At 34.9% G+C, this 20338-nt stretch overlaps 1 protein-coding gene across 1 annotated transcript in view; it reads left to right on the top strand.

Moving 5' to 3' along the window:
* Positions 1-20338, top strand: part of LOC109262290 (A disintegrin and metallopeptidase domain 3-like) — a 134562-nt gene that overhangs the window by 95203 nt on the left and 19021 nt on the right. The window contains exons 17-18 of the mRNA XM_019440717.2: positions 116-202; positions 4397-4511. Of these exons, the coding sequence (XP_019296262.2) occupies positions 116-202; positions 4397-4511 (202 nt within the window). The remainder of the gene's footprint in view (positions 1-115; positions 203-4396; positions 4512-20338) is intronic.

The following is a 20338-nucleotide window of genomic DNA, read 5'->3' as shown; positions in this document are numbered from 1 at the left end:
GTGCGTGTGTTTGCATGTGTATTTGTATCTATCTTCTGCATCTAATTTCTGTATCAAGTACAATTGCTCAACTCTTGACTTTAAATATTTTCTGTTGGTTGTTTTAACATTTCAGTATTGTTATAAAGGAGTCTGTAGAGAAAGAAGTGAGAACCCAGTAAAAACAAATTGTGACTCAGTAAAAAATTGCAGTGGACATGGGGTATGTAATAGTTTCTCTATTTTTATATATAGTGTTTAAAATCCATTAGTGGCATTTTCCACTAGTAATAAGGTTAAGAATTATTTTATATGGAAATTTCTTTTAGAAACTTGCAGTTAAATAAGGAAATGGATTCCACTACTTATACTTATGTACATGATTTATGTGTTAAGATTATTAAAGGCCTCATGGGCTAATAAGCTGTGAACTTTGTACAAAAATGCAAAATGAAGCAGTCTGTTATTATGTTAGATTAAGAGTGTGAAATTTTGGAAATGGGCTTGTTGAAGACTACAAATATACTTTTATACATGCTTATATAAATTTTGCTTACAATTGAATGTATGTGTACTGATATATATATGTAAACACACACTTAATATACTTATATTACATGTATTACACATATTTTTGTGAGAGCAGTTTCTTGTCCATTCAGATCTCTTTTATTCTTTAGTGGCTTCAATTTATTTCCTTGTATGTTTCCTCCATACTATATTTGAAAATTCATTTACTGATGGACTTTTAGATAATGTTAAATTTTTACTTGACTAATGTAAAGTTAGTCAATGTTTACTTGACTTCAATTTATTTCCTTGTATGTTTCCTCCATACTATATTTGAAAATTCATTTACTGATGGACTTTTAGATAATGTTAAATTTTTACTTGACTAATGTTATTAATGGCACAATGAACATTGTTGTACACTCACCTTTGCACAATTATCTCATTTCTTAAATTGGTAGCAATGAAATCAGATCGGTCAAACTTATGCAGCATTTACATTTTCAGAAATATTTTGTTTTTAAGAAATATTGTACCAGTTTTGCTCTCACCTATCATGGATGAAAATGTGCATTTTCTGAAATTCTGGCCAGACTAGCTTCTCAGGTTTTTTAATCTCTTCTCACATGCTAAACTATTGTTAATTCACATTTAGTTAATAAATAAAGTTCTTAAGCATGTATGTGTGGTCATATTTGCCATTTATATTTCTCTATTTGTCCATTCACTGTGAAATTATCTATTAGGGTATAGAAATTTTGTAAATTTTGTAAATTTTTCAAGCCAGCATTTGGCTTTAACTCTGTGGCTAGTGTCTCCTTGCCATGTCAATGCTTCATATTTTATATAATAATCCAGGAAAAAAGTGACCTAGCTGTGTGACTAGTATCAAAATTTTCTCCAAAATCACTTACATGTCCTATTATTAACAGTTTCTTTTCTGTTTCTTTCCTTTCTTACTTAAAGTTTAATTTTTGCACGAACCTATTTCTAGATTCTCTGTTCTGCTTTTGACCCCTGTTTTTTCTTTTCTTTTCTTTAAACTTAAATTTTAGTTAACATACAGTGCAATATTGGCTTCAGTAGAATTCAGTGATTCATCACTTATGTACAACCCCACTGCTCATAAAAACAAGTGCTCTCCTTAGTACCCATCACCCATCTCCCATCCACCTGTCTCTCTCAACCCATAGTTTGTTCTCTATCATTAAGAGTCTCTTGTGGTTTGTTTCCCCCTCTTCTCTTTTTTTTACCCCCTCCCCATATGTTTATCTGCTTTCTTTCTTAAATTCCACAATGAGTGAAGCCATATTGTATTTGTCCTTCTCTGATTGACTAATTTCACTTAGCATTATACATTCTAGCTCCATCTGTATCATTGCAAATGGCAACATTTCATTCTTTTTGATGGCTGAGTAATATTCCATTGTATATGGAAGTCGATGGACATTTGGGCTCTCTCCACAGTTTGGCTATTGTTGATAATGCTGCTATGCTATGAAAACTGGGGTGTAGGGGAACCTAGGTGGCTCAGTTGGTTTAGCATCTGACCTCAGCTCAGGTCATGATCTTACAGTTTGTGGGCTTAAGCCCCATATTAGGCTCTGGTCTCACAGGGCAGAGTCTGCTTCAGATTCTCTGTCTCCCTCTCTTTCTCTGCCTGTCCATGTTCATGCTCTCTCTCTCTCTAAAAAATAAAACAAACATAAAAAACATTGGGGTTCATGGACCCCCCTTCAGTCTGTATTTTTGTATCCTTTGGGTAAATATCTACTAGTGCAATTTCTGGGTCATAGAGTAGTTCTGCTTTTAACTTTTTGAGGAACCTTCATATTGTTTTCCAGAGTGGCTTCACCAGTTTGCATTCCCACCAACAGTGTAAAAGTGTTCTGCTTTTTCCGCATCCTCACCAACACTTGCTATTTCTTGTGTTGTTAATTTTAGCCATTCTGACAGGTGTGAGGTGGTATTTCATCATGGTTTTGATTTGTATTTCCCTGATGATGAATGATACTGGGCATCTTTTCATGTGTCTTTTGACCATCTGTATGTCTTTGGAAGAGTGTCTATTCATGTCTTCTGCCCATTTCTTAACTGGATTATTTGTTTTCTGGGTGTTGAGTTTGATAAGTTCTTTATAGATTTTCGATACTAACCCTTATCTGATATGTAATTTGCAAATATCTTTTCCAATTCTGTAGGCTGCCTTTTAGTTTTGTTGATTGTTTCCTTTGCTGTGCACAAGCTTTTTATTTGAAGTCCCAATAGTTCATGTTCATTTTTGTTTCCCTTGCCTTTGGTGAAGCGTCTAGTAAGAAGTTGCTCCAGCCAAGGACAAAGAGGTTTCAAAATCCTTTAGGATTTTGATGGTTTCCTGTTTCACATTTAGGTCTTTCATCCATTTTGAATTTGTTTTGTGTATGGTGTAAGAAAGTGTTGCCCAGTTTCATTCTTCTGCATGTAGCTGTCTGATTTCCCAATACCATTTGCTGAAGAGACTTTTTCCATTGAATATACTTTTACTATTTTGTAAAAGATTAGTTGGCAATCTAGTTGTCATATAATTGTGGGTCAATTTCTGGGTTTTCTATTCTGTTCCATTGATCTATACGTCTGTTTTTGGTGCCACTACCATTGTGTCCTGATGGCTACAGTTTTGTAATATAGCTTGAAATCTGGAATTGTGATGCCTCCAGTTTTGTTTTTCTTTTTCAGGATTGCTTTGACTATCTGGAGTCTTTTGTGGTTCCATACAAATTTTAGGATTGTTTGTTTTAGCTCCATGAAAAATGCTGGTGTTATTTTGATAGAGGTTACATTAAATGTGTAGATTGCTTTGGGTAGTATAGATATTTTAACAATGTTTGTTCTTCCAGTACACAAGCATGGAATACTTTTCCATTTCTTTGTGTCCTCTTCAATTTCTTTCACAAGTGTTCTATAGTTTTTAGAGTACAGATCTTTTACCTCTTTAGTTAGACTTATTCCTAGGTGTCTTATTGTTTTTTGGTACAATTGCAAATGGGATTGATTCCTTGATTTCTCTTTCTGCTTCTTTGCTATTGGTGTATAGAAATGCAACAGATTTATGCACAGTGATTTTCTATCCTGTGACTTTGCTGAATTTATGTACTTGTTATAACAATTTTTTGGTGGAATCATTCAGGTTTTCTACATAGAGTATCATGTTGTCTGCAAATAGTGAGTTTGACTTCTTCCTTGCAGATTTGTATGCCTTTATTTCTTTCTGTTGTCAATTGCTGAGGCTAACCCTTCCAGTCCTATGTTAAACAGTAATGGTGAGAGTGACATCCTTGTCTTGTTCCTGACCCTAGGGGAAAGGCTGTCAGTTTTTTTCCCCATTGACGATGATATTAGCTGTGACCCTTTCGATTCATCCACGAGGTCACATTTATAGATATTTTCTAGCCTTCCTATTTCTAACAAATACATTTGTATCTATTTCTGGTTAAGCATGCTTTTTCTTCTTTGTTTTCCCCCATCATTTTGGTAAAAGTTCCCTCTTATCACAGGTATTTTTTTTTAATCTAACACAATTCATATTATATGTCAACTCCCACCATTTTATAATTTCTAGCTTTACAATTTCTATAGTTTTTTAGAAGAATGCATTTCAGTTGTATCATAATGTTACCTATTTTTATTTAAAAACACAAGTGACTAATAAAAGGAAATATCTATGACATTGAAAAGATATTGCATTGACATTTTTTATGTTAGATTTTATTTTAAAAATTACTTTCTGCATGAAAATACCATTAAAACTACCTATAATATATGAAATTATCATATTTTAATAACATTATCTAACAGACACAAATAATGCACTTAATTTTTATCTTGTACATAAAATGTTCTCTTTTTTTTTGTTTGGTTTTGATTTTAGGTTTGCAATAATAAGTTTAATTGTCACTGTGATGTTGGATATTCTCCTCCAAATTGTTATCTAAAACCATCATCACCAGGAGGAAGTTATAATGATGGGTATTGGTTTCCAGAGGGTTAGTATCTAGATGAGTGTGCTTCAGTAGAGCTTTATGTACTTATAGAAATGGTCTCCACTGATTATGTGGCTATTGAGTAACTGACATGTGGTTAGTGCAACTAAAGAACTATAATTTCCATTTTATTTTACTTTATTTACTTTATTTAACTTAAATTTAAGTAGCCACTTGTGGCTAGTGGCAACTATAACAGTACAGCTTTAGATCATGTTGTCAATGAAAATTTGTATATACTTTTTTTAGTTCCAATCAAGGAGTGAGCATGCTAATAGCCCTGTAATTTTAACCATGGTTCCCAAAACATTTCTGTTTATACGGCCGAGTTTTCTAGATAGGTATGGTTAAAGTACAGTTTTTATAAAGTATAGTTTTATTATGTATTTATATATTCCAAGGATGTTAACTATTGTGATGTGCTAATTCACAAATGAGTTTGCATCTTTAGTTAACCATACTGTTGAAAGGTAAAGATAATAAAATCTATATCCATAGTATATGGATAGTAAATGGTATGAAACATTTTAAAATTTATTTGGTGAACATTCATGAACAAATAAAGCATATTTGTTTTTTCTAAATATTAAAATGTAAAAATCTCATAACAGTATAATTCCATTAATATCTTTCCATCATTTGCACTTTTGTAATAATATATATATATATATATGTGTGTGTTGTTAACCTGACAATACATTATTATATTTGCTTAAGTAGCTAATAGAATGTTAAAGATTTTTTTAATATAAATATTTACATTTACTCATCCATTTACTGTTTTCAGGGGCTTTTTAACTCCTCCAGTACATTCAGATTTCCATGTGCATCATATTTTTTCACACTGAAAAACTTCCTTTTGTGTTTCTTTTTATTTGTACCTTGCAGTGACCAATGGACTCGGTTTTTATCTTCAAAATGTTTTTATAAAAATGTCTAAAATTGTGAAGTGTATTTTCACTGGAAATAGAATTCTACATTGGGAATTTTTACTTTCAGTAGTTCAAAGATGTAACCCATTTGTATCCTGGCTTACATTTTCAGATGAGAATACAGTATCTATTGTATCATTCATCCCAATAATATGTTTCTTTTATTCTTTGAGTTTCAGACATATTTTATATATTTGATTTCAACAGTTTCACTATGGTTTACCAATATGTGTTTCTCTATGAGTTTATCCTGCTTGGGTTGGCTGAGATTCTTAAATCTATACATTGATATATTTTTGAAAATTTTGAAAAACATCAGCCATCAGCTCTTAATATTTTGTTTTTATTAAACATATGTGGTTTTTCAAAAGTTTTTATACAGTAACATTCACTCTGTGGTATACAGTTCAATGGATATTGAGAAAAAAAAAAAGCACAGGCTCTTGTTCCCAACACCTCGGAACTTCCCCTGGATTTCCCTTTGTATTCCTCCCCCACTGCCAATTCCTGGCAACCAATTACCTGCTCTTGTCCCTATAGATTGGTTTTTTCCAGAATGTCATATTAAGTACATATGCCTTTGAGATCAGTTCCTGTTGCCATATGTTTTAAGAGTTCATTCTTTTATTATTCAATAGGCTTCTATATAGAAAAGATATAATTTGCTTATACATTCAGCCAATGAAAGGTATTTTGGTGTTTCTTGATTTTGGCTATTATGAATAAAGCTACTATGAACATGTGCACATAAGCTTTGTATATATATATATATATATATATATATATATATATATATATATATATAAGTTCTCACTTTGGGATACATATCTAAGAGTGAGACTGCTGAGTCATTTACTAAGTGCATTATTTCAGTAAGTGTATTTTTAATTTTATAAGAAACAGCCAAACTATTTTCCAAAGTGGCTGCACCACTTTTTTTCTCTCTCTCTATTCTCTCTATGAGATTTCTAGTTTCTCTGCATAGATCATCCACACTTCACAAGCATTTGATATTGTCAATTTTTTGGTTTTGTTTGGTGTTGCCACTTTTAGATGTGTGATGTTCCATTGTGATTTCCATTTAACTTTTTATGTTGAAGTAATTATAGATTCACAAAAAGAAATGCAGAGAGAAGTCCTTTGTACTCTTTACTCAGCCTCCATCAGTGTTACCATGATTCAGTACTATAGTACAATATCAAAACCATGAAATGGACATTAATAAAACATACAGACCTTATCCAGATTTCACCAGTATACATGCACTCATTTGTGGATGTGTATATGTGTGTGTGAGTGCACAGGTGTGTGTATTTAGTTCTATGCAGTTTTACCACGTGTTCAAATTTGTGTAACCACCACCACAATCAAGATACAGAACTCTATCATCACTATATGGACCCTAATAATACCCTTTTATATAGCTACACTGATCCCTTCTTTCTGCCAATTTTAACTCATGGCAACCACTAATCCGCTCTCTCTCTAGTTATATTATTTCATGAATGTTACATAAATGGGATCACAGAATTTGTATCTCTTGGAGTTTGGCTTCTTTCTTTTGCATAATTTTCATGATTGCATCCAAGTTGTTGCATTTATAAATACTTTATTTATTTTTATTGATGAATAGTATTCCTTTGTATGGATGTATCAAAATATGTCAAATTATTTACTCACTGAAGTACATTTGGGTGTTTGCCAATTTATAGCTATTATGAATAGATATGAAATGATAATTTGTGTAGAAAATTATACATGAAAGTAAATTTTTAATTCCCTAGGAAATATCCCAAGAGTTAAATTACTGGGTCCATGATAAGTCATTTATAGTTTTAGATGCAGACTACCAAACTATTTTCAGAGTGGCTGTAACATTTGACATTCCCACCAATAACATATGAATGACCAGTTTATTGGCATCCTTGCCAACATTTGATATCACTTTTTTTAGCCAGTCTGTTAGCTATGTATTAATATCATTATGGATTCATTTTGCACTTCCTTAATAGGTAATGATGTTGAATATATTTAAGATGTTTATTTGGCATCTGTATATCCTCTTCAGTGAAAAATCTATTCATATTTTTTGCCCATTTTCTAATTAAATTGTGTGTTTTAATGTTGAGTTTTCAGATTTTTAAAAAATTTTCTAGGTACATGTATTTTGTTGGATATGTAATCTTAACATATTTTCTTCAGTTCTATAATTATTTTTTGCAGACCCAATTTTTTAACAAATATATTCATTTTGATAAGTTGTACTTCTTTTCATTTTTCAATCATGCTTTTGATGTCAAGTGTATGAACTCTTTGTTAACCTTAAATCCCAAACTTTCTGCCATATTTCTATTTTATTTATTTATTTATTAATATAATTTATTGTCGAATTGGCTTACATACACCACCGAGTGTTCATCCCAAGTGCCCTCCTTGATGTCCATCACCCACTTTCCCCTCTCCCCCACCACGCATCAACCCTCAGTTTATTCTTTGTATTTAAGGGTCTCTTATGGTTTGCATCCCTCCCTCTCTGTTTCTAAAAGGTGTTAGTTTTGTGTCTTAACTTTTAAGTCTATGGATCTATTTTGAGTTACTTTTTGTAAAAGGTGATAGATTAACATTTTGATTAATGGGTATCCAAATGCTCCGCCATAATTCTTTGAAAAAAACTACCTTCATTCATTGAATTGTTTTTTCACATTATAAACAAAATTAGTTGGACATTTTTGCCTTGGTGTATTTCTCAGTTATCTATACTGTTTTCCATTGCTTTATGTGTCATTTTCTCCACCACTGCTATGATGTTTTTATTATTGTTGTACAGTAATTTTTAACATTGGGAAAAGTGATTCCTCCTACTCTATTATTTTTCAAAATTGTTTTGGCTACCCTAGAGTCTCCTTTCCAAGTACATTTTAGAATAAACTTGTCTATGTTTATTGAAAAATAATGCTGTTATAAATTATGTTAAACCTAAGGATCAATTTAGGAAGATTTTACATCTTTGCTTTTTATTACTAAATATTCCAATAATACACAGTATGTTTCTCCATTTATTTAGGCCTTCTTTGATTTCCTTCATCATATTTTGTAATTTTCATCAGATACTCTACATATTTTATTATTTCATATTTGTTATTTCATTTTCTTTTTATTGATTGTAAATGATATTGCACTATAATTGAATATATTTTTATTTTATGATATAAACACCAATTAAAATGATTAATCACAATGTTGATCACTCCTACATCATCTAACTCCTTCCATTCAACTTTGCATACACTTTTGTCCACTGGCAAACCATATCAAATAAATGTTCATGTCCAAATACAGTAAAAGATGAAAGAATATTATCCTAGATTCTTGTTTACAATAAGGAGTGTTCCAAATATCTGTGATAAAATATTGGTTGTTGAAGATAACTGTCTGGATGAGAATACCATATTTCTTGCTTGCCATTAGAAATATTCTTTTTAACCATTAATTATTGAGTTGAAGGAAAATTTCGATATCATTATCTGAAGAGTTGTACTATGAGATTTAATTAACATAATTAATATCTGCATCACCATTAGAAGATAGTGTTCTCTGTTTCTTTGCATTTGTCTGATAAAGAATTGTAAAATGTCCTCCATCAACATTATTTTCTTTACAATTATGGGCAGTTAAAGAAAATTTTTGAATTCTTACTTGTATTTAATAGAAGCTAAGATAAAAATATGGAATTTTACTCCAATGCCTTTTTGTATCTTCTTGAAATTTGATATATTACTTGGGAAACAAAATAACAAAATAAGAAAACTGAAATTTTCCAGTGGGAAAAATTAGGGAGCCCTGAAATAAACCTTTGCATATATGATCTAATGATTTTCAGTAAGAATACCATGACCATTCAGTGGAAGAAAGGGCAGTCTTCTCAACAAATGGTATTGAGATAATTGGGTATCAATATGCAAAAGACTGAGGTGGATGCTTACTTATGCAATAGACAAAATAACTCCATGGATCAAAGTTTTTAAATGTACCAGCTAAAACTATAAAATTCTCCAAAGAAAATGTGGGGAAATCTTTATAACATTAGATTTGGCAATGACTTTTTGGATATGACACCAGAAGCACAGGCAAAGAAAAAAAAATTGGAATTCATCATAATTGAAAACTGTTGTTCATCAAGGGACACTATCAACAAAGTGAAAATGTAACCCACAAAATGGGAGAAAGGGTTTTTAATCATATATCTGATGAAGGATTAATATCCAGAATATGTAAAGAACTCTTATAACTCAACAAGAAACCAATAACCCAATTAAAAAATGGTCCAAGGGCTTGAATAGACATTTTTCTGAAGAAGATATACAAATGGCCAATAAGTACATGAAAAGATGCACACATCACTAATTGTTAGGGAATTGCAGGTCAGAACTACAAGATTCCAATTCATATCTATTATGATAGCTATTATAAAAATTTTTCTGAAAATATCAAATGTTGATAAGGATGTGGAAAAATTAAACCTGCTGTAAGCATTGCTGGTGGGAATGTAAAATGATGCATCCTCTGTAGAAAATAGTATGGTGATTCTTTCTTTTTAATTAATAATTTATTTATTTTTTAATTTATATCCAAGTTAGTTAGTATATTGTGGAACAATGATTTCAAGAGTGGTGTCCCTTACCTATTTAGCCCATCCCCTGCCCTCCCAAAACACCTCCAGCAACCCTCTGTTTGTGCTCTATATTTAAGAGTATCTTATGTTTTGTCCCACTCCCTGTTTTTTATATTATTTTTGCTTCCCTTCTCATATGTTCATCTGTTTTGTATCTTGAATTCCTTATGAGTGAAGTCATATGATATTTGTCTGTCTCTGACTGACTCATTTCGCTCAGCATAATACCCTCTAGTTCCATTCACATAGTTGAAAATGGCAAGGTTTCATTTTTTTGATTGCCGAGTAATACTCCATTGTATATATATATACCACATTTTCTTTATCCATTCATCCATAGATGGACATTTGAGCTCTTTCCATACTTTGGCTATTGTCAATAGTTCTGTTATAAACATTGGGGTGCATGTGCCCCTTTGAAACAGCATACCTTTATCCCTTGGATAAATACTAGTACAATTGCTGGGTCATAGGGTAGTTCTATTTTTAATTTTTTGAGGAACCTCCATACTGTTTTCCAGAGTTGCTGCACCAGCTTGCATTCCCACCAGCAATGCAAAAGAGATCGTCTTTCTCTGAGTTATTAATGTTGGCCATTCTGACAAGAGTGAGGTGGTATCTCATTGTGGCTTTTATTTATATTTCCCTGATGATGAGTGATGTTGAGCATTTTTTCATGTGTCGGTTGGCCATCTGGATGCCTTCTTTGGAGAAGTGTCTAATCATGTCTCTTGTCCATTCCTTCACTGAATTATTTGTTTTTGGGGTGTTGACTTTGATAAGTTCTTTATAGATTTTGAATACTAACCCTTTATCTGATATGTCATTTACAAATATCTTCTCCCATTCCGTCGGTTGCCTTTTAGTTTTGCTGATTGTTTCCTTCACTGTGCAGAAGCTTTTTATTTGATGAGGTCCCAATAGTTCATTTTTGCTTTGCTTTCCTTGCCTCCAGAGACGTGTTGAGCAAGAAGTTGCTGCGGCTGAGGTCAAAGAGGTTTTTGCCTGCTTTCTCCTCGAGGATTTTGCTGGTTTCCTGTCTTACATTTAGGTCTTTCACCCATTTTGAGTTTATTTTGGTCTCGATCTTTTTGTACTTGTTGAGGGCTGATTTCTCTCCCAGTATGTGGTCTATTCTGGAGAATGTTCCACGTGCACTGGAGAAGAATGTGTATTCTGTTGCTTTAGACTGAAATGTTCTGAATATATCTGTTAAGTCCATCCAGTCCAGTTTGTCATTAAAAGCCATTGTTTCCTTGTTGATTTTCAGTTTAGATGATCTGCCCATTGCCATAAGTAGGGTATTGAAGTCCCCTACTATTATGGTATTATTATCAATGAATTACTTTATGTTTGTCATTACTTAATTTATCTATTTGGGTTCTTCCACATTTGGAGCATACATAGTTACAATTGTTGGATGTTCTTGGTGGATAGACCCCTTACTTATGATATATTGCCCTTCTTCATCTCTTATGACAGTCTTTATTTTAAATTCTAGATTGCCTGATATAAGTATTGCTACTCCAACTTTCTTTTGGCAATGATTAGCATGATAGATAGTTCTCCATCCCCTTACTTTCAATATGAAGGTGTCTTTAGGTCTACAGTGGGTCTCTTGTAAACAGAATACAGATGGATCTTATTTTCTTACCCTATGTCTTTTGTTTGGAGCATTTAGTCTATTGACATTTAGAGTGAGTACTGAAAAATATGAATTTATTGCTATTATGTTGCCTTAGATTTGGCGTTTCTGGTGGTATTCTCTGGTCCTTTCTAGTCTTTGTTACTATTTATCTTTTTTTCCCATCTTTTCTCCCCTCAGAGAATCCCCCTTAAAATTTCTTGCAATGTTGAGTTAGTGGTCACAGACTCCTTTAATTTTTGTTTTCTGGGAAGCTTTTTCCTCTCCATCTATTTTAAATCACAGCCTTGCTGGATGAACAATTCTTGGCTGCATATTTTCCCAATTTAACACATTCAGTATATCCTGCCACTCCTTTCTGGCCTGCCAAGTTTCTGTGGATAGGTTTTCTGCAAATCTGATCTGTCTTCCGTTGTAGGTTAAGGACTTTTTCCCCCTTGCTGCTTTCATGATTCTTTCCTTGCCTGAATGTTTTGTGAATTTGACTATGATATGCCTTGTTAATAGTTGGTTTTTGTTGAATCTAATGGGAGTTCTCTGTGCTCCTTGGATTTTGACGTCTGTGTCTTTCCCCAGGTTAGGAAAGTTTTCTGATATGATTTGCTCACATAACCCTTCTACCCCTATTTCTCTCTGTTCATCTTCTGGGACCCCTATGATTCTGATGTTTTTCCTTTTTAATGAGTCACTGATTTCTCTAATTCTTAAATCATGCTCTTTTGTCTTAGTCTTCCTCTTTTTTTTCTGCTTCATTTTTCCAGATGTTTGTCCTCTAGATCTATCGCAAATTCATTGCTCTGATTCATCCATCCTTGCCGCCGTGGCGACTATTCAAGATTACAGCTCAGTTGTAGCATTTTTTATTTCATCCCAACTAGCTTTTACCTCTGCATAAAGGGATTCTAATCTGTTTTAAATCCCAGCTAGTATTCTTACTGTCGTGATTCTAAATAATAAAAATGGAAAATAAAATATTTTTCCTCCTTCTGTATTCAAGAATAAGAAAAGAAAAGAAAAATTGAATAGATCAGCAAACAGACTGAAACAGGATTGAAATTACATTGGTTTTCCCCAGAAGTCAAACTATGAATCGCTTTATAGTCCGTAAACAAAGCAGGTGGAGAGACTTGTGGTGTTGCTGAAGAGTGAGGTTGTCCCGGTTGGCGGGGCTTAGTGTGGGGTGGACATGTAGATGTGTATGGGCATGCATGGGAAGGGTGACAATGGTGTCACTCAGCTACCCAGTATCTAGTATCAGAACTCTGTGGTCTTCCCAACCAGCAATCATGCACCCCTCTTTTGTCTCCAGCGCCAATCCACTCCCCACTTTTATACTGTCTGTGACCAAGCTGTCAGGTTGCCAGGTGGCATCTCCCTCCTGAGTTTTATCTCAAATGTGGCTGTGTTTCCCAAACCCTCACTTCTGAGGGACTGTGGCTTTGACACACTCAGATCTTCTGGGGATGGGTCTCACCAAGCGATAGCCAGGTGCTGGCTGCACCCAGGAATGTTTGTGGGACCATGCTGCTGCCAATGCTCAGAGACTGCAGCTGGGTGCCAGCGAGCCCCAGAAGAAGTTTGTGCGATCTTGTAGCAGCAGCAGCGTTTCAGGGATTATGGAAAATTAAAACACACATCTGGCACCAAGTTTCCCCTTTAACATCCTTGTTCCAGCACCAGCGAATGTGGTTGTTCTCCAGGGTCCCTTGGGACTTTTGCCTGTTGGGTGGTTGCACAGACTCTATCAAATGTCCTCTCAGCAGGGGAACCGCCTCTCCCCATGTGGCCCAAGGACCCTTTGGACCTCACTCTCTGCTACTGGGGATTTTCCCTTCCCACCAGAGCACTGCCAGGTATTGAACTTCAAAGTTTCAGACTTTGCACTCCCTCTGTTTATAGAATCTTAATGGAATCTAAAGTCTCTCCTTTCTCCTTTCTCCCTTTTTTGTTCAGACCCCTGCATACTCTCTTTTCTCTCCAGCTGCTTTCATACTCTCCCCCATCTCCATCCACTCTCTATGTGCAGAAACAGCTCCCTGCACCCCACAGCTTCTCTCTCCCCCAGTTCACCTAACCACGTTGTGTACCTGCTGAGTTCTCTGGTTCAGGTTGTGCAGATTGTTGTGTTAATCCTCAAATCAGTTTTCTGGGTGTGAAGGATGGTTTAGTGTTGATCTGGTTATATTTCAGGTTTGAGGGATGCAAAAAATCTTCCATGCTCTTCTTCCATGGCTCCTCCTTCTAGAGTCTTCATAAAATTAAACATAGAATTACCATATCTTGCAATTTCACTTGTAGGGATATACTCAAAACTATTGAAAGCATGGACTCAAACATATCTTTGTACACCCATGTTCATAGCAGCAGTATTTACATTAGCCAAAAGGTGGAAACCCCCAGACATTCACTGACAGATAAATGGAGAAACAAAATGTGGTATTACATACAATGGACTATTATTCAACTTCAAAAAAGGATGAAATTCTGAAACATGCTACAAGATAGATACAACTTAAGTCTGTATGCTAACTAAAATAAGCCAGTCATATTAGGATAATCATGTTTTTATGAGGTACATAGTTTATCATAAAGTAGAATGGGAGTTGCTATGGGCTGTGGGAGGGAGAAATGATAACATAATGTTTAAAGGGCTCAGTTTGGAAAAAAAATAAAGGGCTCAGTTTGGGACAATGAACAAGTTCTAGAGTTTGACAGTGATAATTGATAACAATGTGAGTGTATTTAATGCCCCTGACTGCAAACTTAAAAATATTTAGAATGAAATATATTATGTGTTGTATATTCTACCACAACAAAAAATTAAATTAGGAAAACTTCCAGTTATGATGCACCAGAAATCATATAGTATTTGTAAATACAGCAGTTAGGGGCTCTTGGGTGGCACAGTTGCTTAGGCATCCAACTCTAGGTTTTGGTTCAGGTCATGATCTCATGGTTCATGTGTTCGAGGCCCACGTGCTGCAGTGCTAACAGTGTGGAGCCTTCTTGGGATTCTCTGTCTTCCTCTCTCTCTCTGCCTCCTCCTGCTCTCTCTCTCTCAAAATGGATAAGTAACATTAAAAAAAGAAAATATTTAAATATAATTTCAAAATTAATGAAAAGCTTAAGGCATACACTAAAAACTAAAAAAAAATTATTGAAAGAACGTTCTGCATAAAGGAAAAACATATCATGTTCTCAATGTTGTTGGAAGTCTCAACATTGTTAATATAGAAATATTTTCCAATTGGATCTGCAAATTCAAAACAATTCTTAACAAACCCAAGCAGTATCTTTTTTGCATAAATTGACAAGTTGATTTTATTTATTTATTTATTTGTTTGTTTATTTTAATTAAAAAAATTTTTATGAAACTTATTGTCAAATTGGTTTCCATACAACACCCAGTGCTCATCCCAACAGGTGCCCTCCTGAGTATCCATCACCCACCCTCCCCTCCCTCTCACCCCCCATCAACCCTCAGTTTGTCCTCAGTTTTTAAGAGTCTCTTATGTTTTGGCTCCCTCCCTCTCTAACCTCTTTTTTTTTCCTTCCCCTCCCCCATTGTCTTCTGTTAAGTTTATCAGAATCCACATAGGAGTGAAAACATATGGTATCTGTCTTTCTCTGCCTGACTTGTTTCACTTAGCATAACCCTCTCCAGTTCCATCCATGTTGCTACAAAAGGCCATATTTCATTCTTTCTCATTGCTACGTAGTATTGCATTGTTTATACAAACCACAATTTCTTTATCCATTCATCCGTTGATGGACATTTAGGTTCTTTCCATAATTTGGCTATTGTTGAGAGTGCTGCTATAAACATTGGGATACAAGCACCCCTATGCATCAGCACTCCTGTATCCCTTGGGTAAATTCCTAGCAGTGCTATTGCTGGGTCATAATGTAGGTCTATTTTTAATTTTTTGAGGAACCTCCACACTGTTTTCCAGAGTGGCTGCACCAGTTTGCATTCCCACCAATAGTGCAAGAGGGTTCCCATATCTCCACATCAACTCCAGCATCTATAGCCTCCTGATTTGTTCATTTTAGCCACTCTGACTGGTGTGAGGTGGTATCTGAGTGTGGTTTTGATTTGTATTTCCCTGATGAGGAGCAACATTGAGCATCTTTTCATGTGCCTGTTGGCCATCCAGATGTGTTCTTTAGAGAAGTGTTTATTCATGTTTTCTGCCCATTTCTTCACTGGATTATTTGTTTTTTGGGTGTGGAGTTGGGTGAGCTCTTTATAGATTTTGGATACTAGCCCTTTGTCTGATATGTCATTTGCAAATAATTTTTCCCATTCTGTCAGTTGGCTTTTAGTTTTGTTGACTGTTTCCTTTGCAGTGCAGAAGCTTTTTATCTTCATGAGGTCACAATAGTTCATTTTTGCTTTTAATTCCCTTGCCTTTGGGGATGTGTCAAGTAAGAAATTGCTGTGGCTGAGGTCAGAGAGGTTTTTCCTGCTTTATCCTCTAGGGTTTTGATGGTTTCCTGTCTCACATTCAGGTCCTTTATCCATTTTGAGTTTATTTTTGTGAATGGTGTAAGAAAGTGGTCTAGTTTCAATCTTCTGCATGTTGCTGTCCAGTTTTCCCAGCAAACACCATTTGTTAAAGAGACTGTCTTTTTTCCATTGGATATTTTTTCCTGTTTTGTGAAAGATTAGTTGGCCATACGTTTGTGGGTCTAGTTCTGGGGTTTCTATTCTATTCCATTGGTCTATGTGTCTGTTTTCGTGCCAATACCATGCTGTCTTGATGATGACAGCTTTGTAGTAGAGGCTAAAGTCTGGGATTGTGATGCCTCCTGCTTTGGTCTTCTTCAAAATTACTTTGGCTATTCGGGGTCTTTTGTGGTTCCATACAAATTTTAATTTGCTTGTTCGAGTTTTGAGAAGAATGCTGGTGCAATTTTGATTGGGATTGCGTTAAATGTATAGATAGCTTTGGGTAGTATTGACATTTTAACAATATTTATTCTTCCAACCCATGAGCACGGAATGTTTTTCCATTTCTTTATATCCTCTTCAATTTCCTTCATAAGCTTTCTATAGTTTTCAGCATACAGATCTTTTACATCTTTGGTTAGGTTTATTCCTAGGTATTTTATGAATCTTGGTACAATTGTGAATGGGATCAGTCTCTTTATTTGTCTTTCTGTTGCTTCACTGTTAGTGTATAAGAGTGCAACTGATTTCTGTACATTGATTTTGTATCCTGCAATTTTGCTGAATTCATGTATCAGTTCTAGTAGATTTTGGTGGAGTCTATAGGGTTTTCCATGTATACAGTATTATGTCATCTGCAAAAAGTGAAAGCTTGACTTCATCTTTGCCAATTTTGATGCCTTTTATTTCCTTTTGTTGTCTGATTGTTGATGCTAGAACTTCCAACACTATGTTAAACAACAGCGGTGAGAGTGGACATCCCTGTCGTGTTCCTGATCTCAGGGGGAATGCTTTCAGTTTTTCCCCATTGAGGATGATATTAGCTGTGGGATTTTCATAAATGGCTTTTATGATGTTTAACTATATTCCTTCTATCCCAACTTTCTAGAGTGTTTTTATTAAGAAAGGATGCTGTATTTTGTCAAATGCTTTTTCTGCATCGATTGACAGAATCATATGGTTCTTATGTTTTCTTTTATTAATGTGATATATCACGTTGATTGATTTGCGAATGTTGAACCAGCCCTTCAGCCCAGGAATGAATCCCACTTGATCATGGTGTATATTTCTTTTTATATGCTGTTGAATTCAATTTGTTAGTATCTTGTTGAGAATTTTTGCAACCATATTCATCAGGGATATTGGCCTGTAGTTTTTGTTTTTTTGATGGGTCTCTGTCTGGTTTAGGAATCAAAGTAATACTGGCTTCATAGAATGAGTCTGGAAGTTTTCCTTCCATTTCTATTTTTTGGAATAGCTTGAGAAGAATAGGTATTATCTCTGCTTAAATGTCTGGTAGAATTCCCTGGGAAGCCATCTGGTCCTGGACTCTTATTTGTTGGGAGATTTTTGATAACTGATTCAATTTCTTTGCTGGTTATGGGTCTGTTCAAGTTTTCTATTTCTTCCTGTTTGAGTTTTGGATGCGTGCAGGTGTTTAGGAATTTGTCCATTTCTTCCAGGTTGTCCAGTTTGTTGGCATATAATTTTTCATAGTATTCCCTGATAATTGATTGTATTTCTGAGGGATTGGTTGTAATAATTCCATATTCATTCATGATTTTATCTATTTGGGTCATCTCCCTTTTCTTTTCGAGAAGCCTGGCTAGAAGCTTATCAATTTTATTTTTTCAAAAAACCAACTCTTGATATCCTTGATCTGCTCTACCGTTTTTTTAGATTCTATATTGTTTATTTATTCTCTGATCTTTATTATTTCTCTTCTTCTGCTGGGTTTGGGGTGTCTTTGGTGTTCTGCTTCTATTTCCTTTAGGCGTGCTGTTAGATTTTATATTTGGGATTTTTCTTGTTTCTTGAGATAGGCCTGTATTGCAATGTGTTTTCCTTTCAGGACTGCCTTCGTTGCATCCCAAAGTGTTTGGATTGTTGTATTTTCATTTTCATTTGTTTCCATATATTTTTTAATTTATTCTCTCTAATTTCCTGGTTGACCCATTCATTCTTTAGTAGAGTTTTCTTTAATCTCCACGCTTTTGGAGGTTTTCCAGACTATTTCCTATGGTTGATTTCAAGCTTCATAGCATTGTGGTCTGAAAGTATGCATGGTATGATCTCAATTCTTGTATACTTATGAAGGACTGTTTTGTGACCCAGTATGTGATCTATCTTGGAGAATGTTCCATGTGCACTTGAGAAGAATATATATTCTGTTGGTTTGGGATGCGTTCTAAATATATCTATCAAGTCCATCTGATCCAATGTATCATTCAGGGCCCTTGTTTCTTTATTCACCGTGTGTCTAGATGATCTATCCATTGTTGTAACTGGAGTATTAAATTTCCTGCAATTACCACATTCTTATCAATAAGGTTGCTTATGTTTGTGAGTAATTGTTTTATATATTTGGGAGTTCCCGTATTTGGTGTATAGACATTTATAATCATTAGCTCTTCCTGATGGATAGACCCTGTAATGATTATATAATGCCCTTTTTCATATCTTGTTACAGCCTTTAATTTAAAGTCTAGTGTGTCTGAATAAGTATGGCTACGCCAGCGTTCTTTTGACTTCCAGTAGCATGATAAATAGTTCTCCATCCCCTCACTTTCAATATGAAGGTGTCCTCAGGTCTAAAATGAGTCTCTTGTAGACAGCAAATCGATGGGTCTTGTTTTTGTATCCATCCTGGTTCTCTATGTCTTTTGGTTGGAGCATTTAGCCCATTTACATTCAGTGTTATTATAGAAAGATACGGGTTTAGAGTCATTGTGATGTCTGTATGTTTCATGCTTGTAGTGATATCTTTGGTACTTTGTGGTCTTTGCAACATTTCACTCACAGAATCCCCCTTAGGATCTCTTGGAGGGATGGTTTAGTGGTGATGAATTCCTGCAGTTTTTGTTTGTTTGGAAAAACCTTTATCTCTCCTTCTATTCTGAAAGACAGACTTGCTGAATAAAGGATTCTCAGCTGCATATTTTTTCTGTTCATCACATTGTAGATTTCCTGCCATTCCTTTCTGGCCTGCCAAGTTCCGGTAGATAGATCTGTCACTAGTATTATCGGTCTCCCTTTATATGTTAGAGCATGTTTATCCCTAACTGCTTTCAGAATTTTCTCTTTATCCTTGTATTTTGCCAGTATCACTATGATATGTCATGCAGAAGATTGATTCAAGTTAGGTCTGAATGGAGTTCTCTGTGCCTCTTGGATTTCAATGCCTTTTTCCTTCCCCAGATCAGGGAAGTTCTCAGCTATGATTTGTTCAAGTACACCTTCAGCCCCTTTCTCTCTCTCTTCCTCTTCTGGAATTCCTATGATATGAGTATTGTTCCATTTGATTGCATCACTAGTTCTCCAATTCTCCCCTCATACTGGTGGAGTTTTTTATCTTTTTCTCAGCTTCCTCTTTTTACATAATCTTATCTTCTAATTCACCTATTCTCTCCTCTGTCTCTTCAATCCCAGCTGTGGTCGCCTCCATTTTATTTGGCACCTAATTTTAGCATTTTTTACCTCCTGATGACTGTTTTTAGTCCCTTGATCTCTGTAGCAATAGATTCTCTGTTGTCCTCTATACCTTTTTCAAGCCCAGAGATTAACTTTATGACTATTATTTTAAATTCATGTTCTGCTATGTTGCTTAAATCATTTTTGATCAAGTAGTTAGCTGTCGCTACTTCTTGGAGTTTCTTTTGAGCAGAATTCTTCCATTTCATCATTTTGGATAGTCCCTAGAGTGGCGTGGAACTGTAGGACACTTCCCCTATGCTGTCCAGAGTAACTTGTGTTGGTAGGCAGGGCCGTAGTCAGACCTGATGTCTGCTCCCAGCCCACCGCTGGGGCCACAGTTGGACTGGTGTGTACCTTATCTTCCCCTCTTCTAGAGGTATGACTCACTGTGGAGTGGTGTGGCCCCTGTCTGGGCTACTTGCTCACTGCCAGGCT

Source organism: Panthera pardus, unplaced genomic scaffold (assembly GCF_024362965.1).
Source record: "Panthera pardus isolate Hobbes unplaced genomic scaffold, ASM2436296v1 HiC_scaffold_13, whole genome shotgun sequence".
NCBI lineage: Eukaryota > Metazoa > Chordata > Mammalia > Carnivora > Felidae > Panthera > Panthera pardus.
This window is presented reverse-complemented; position numbering and strand designations above follow the sequence as displayed.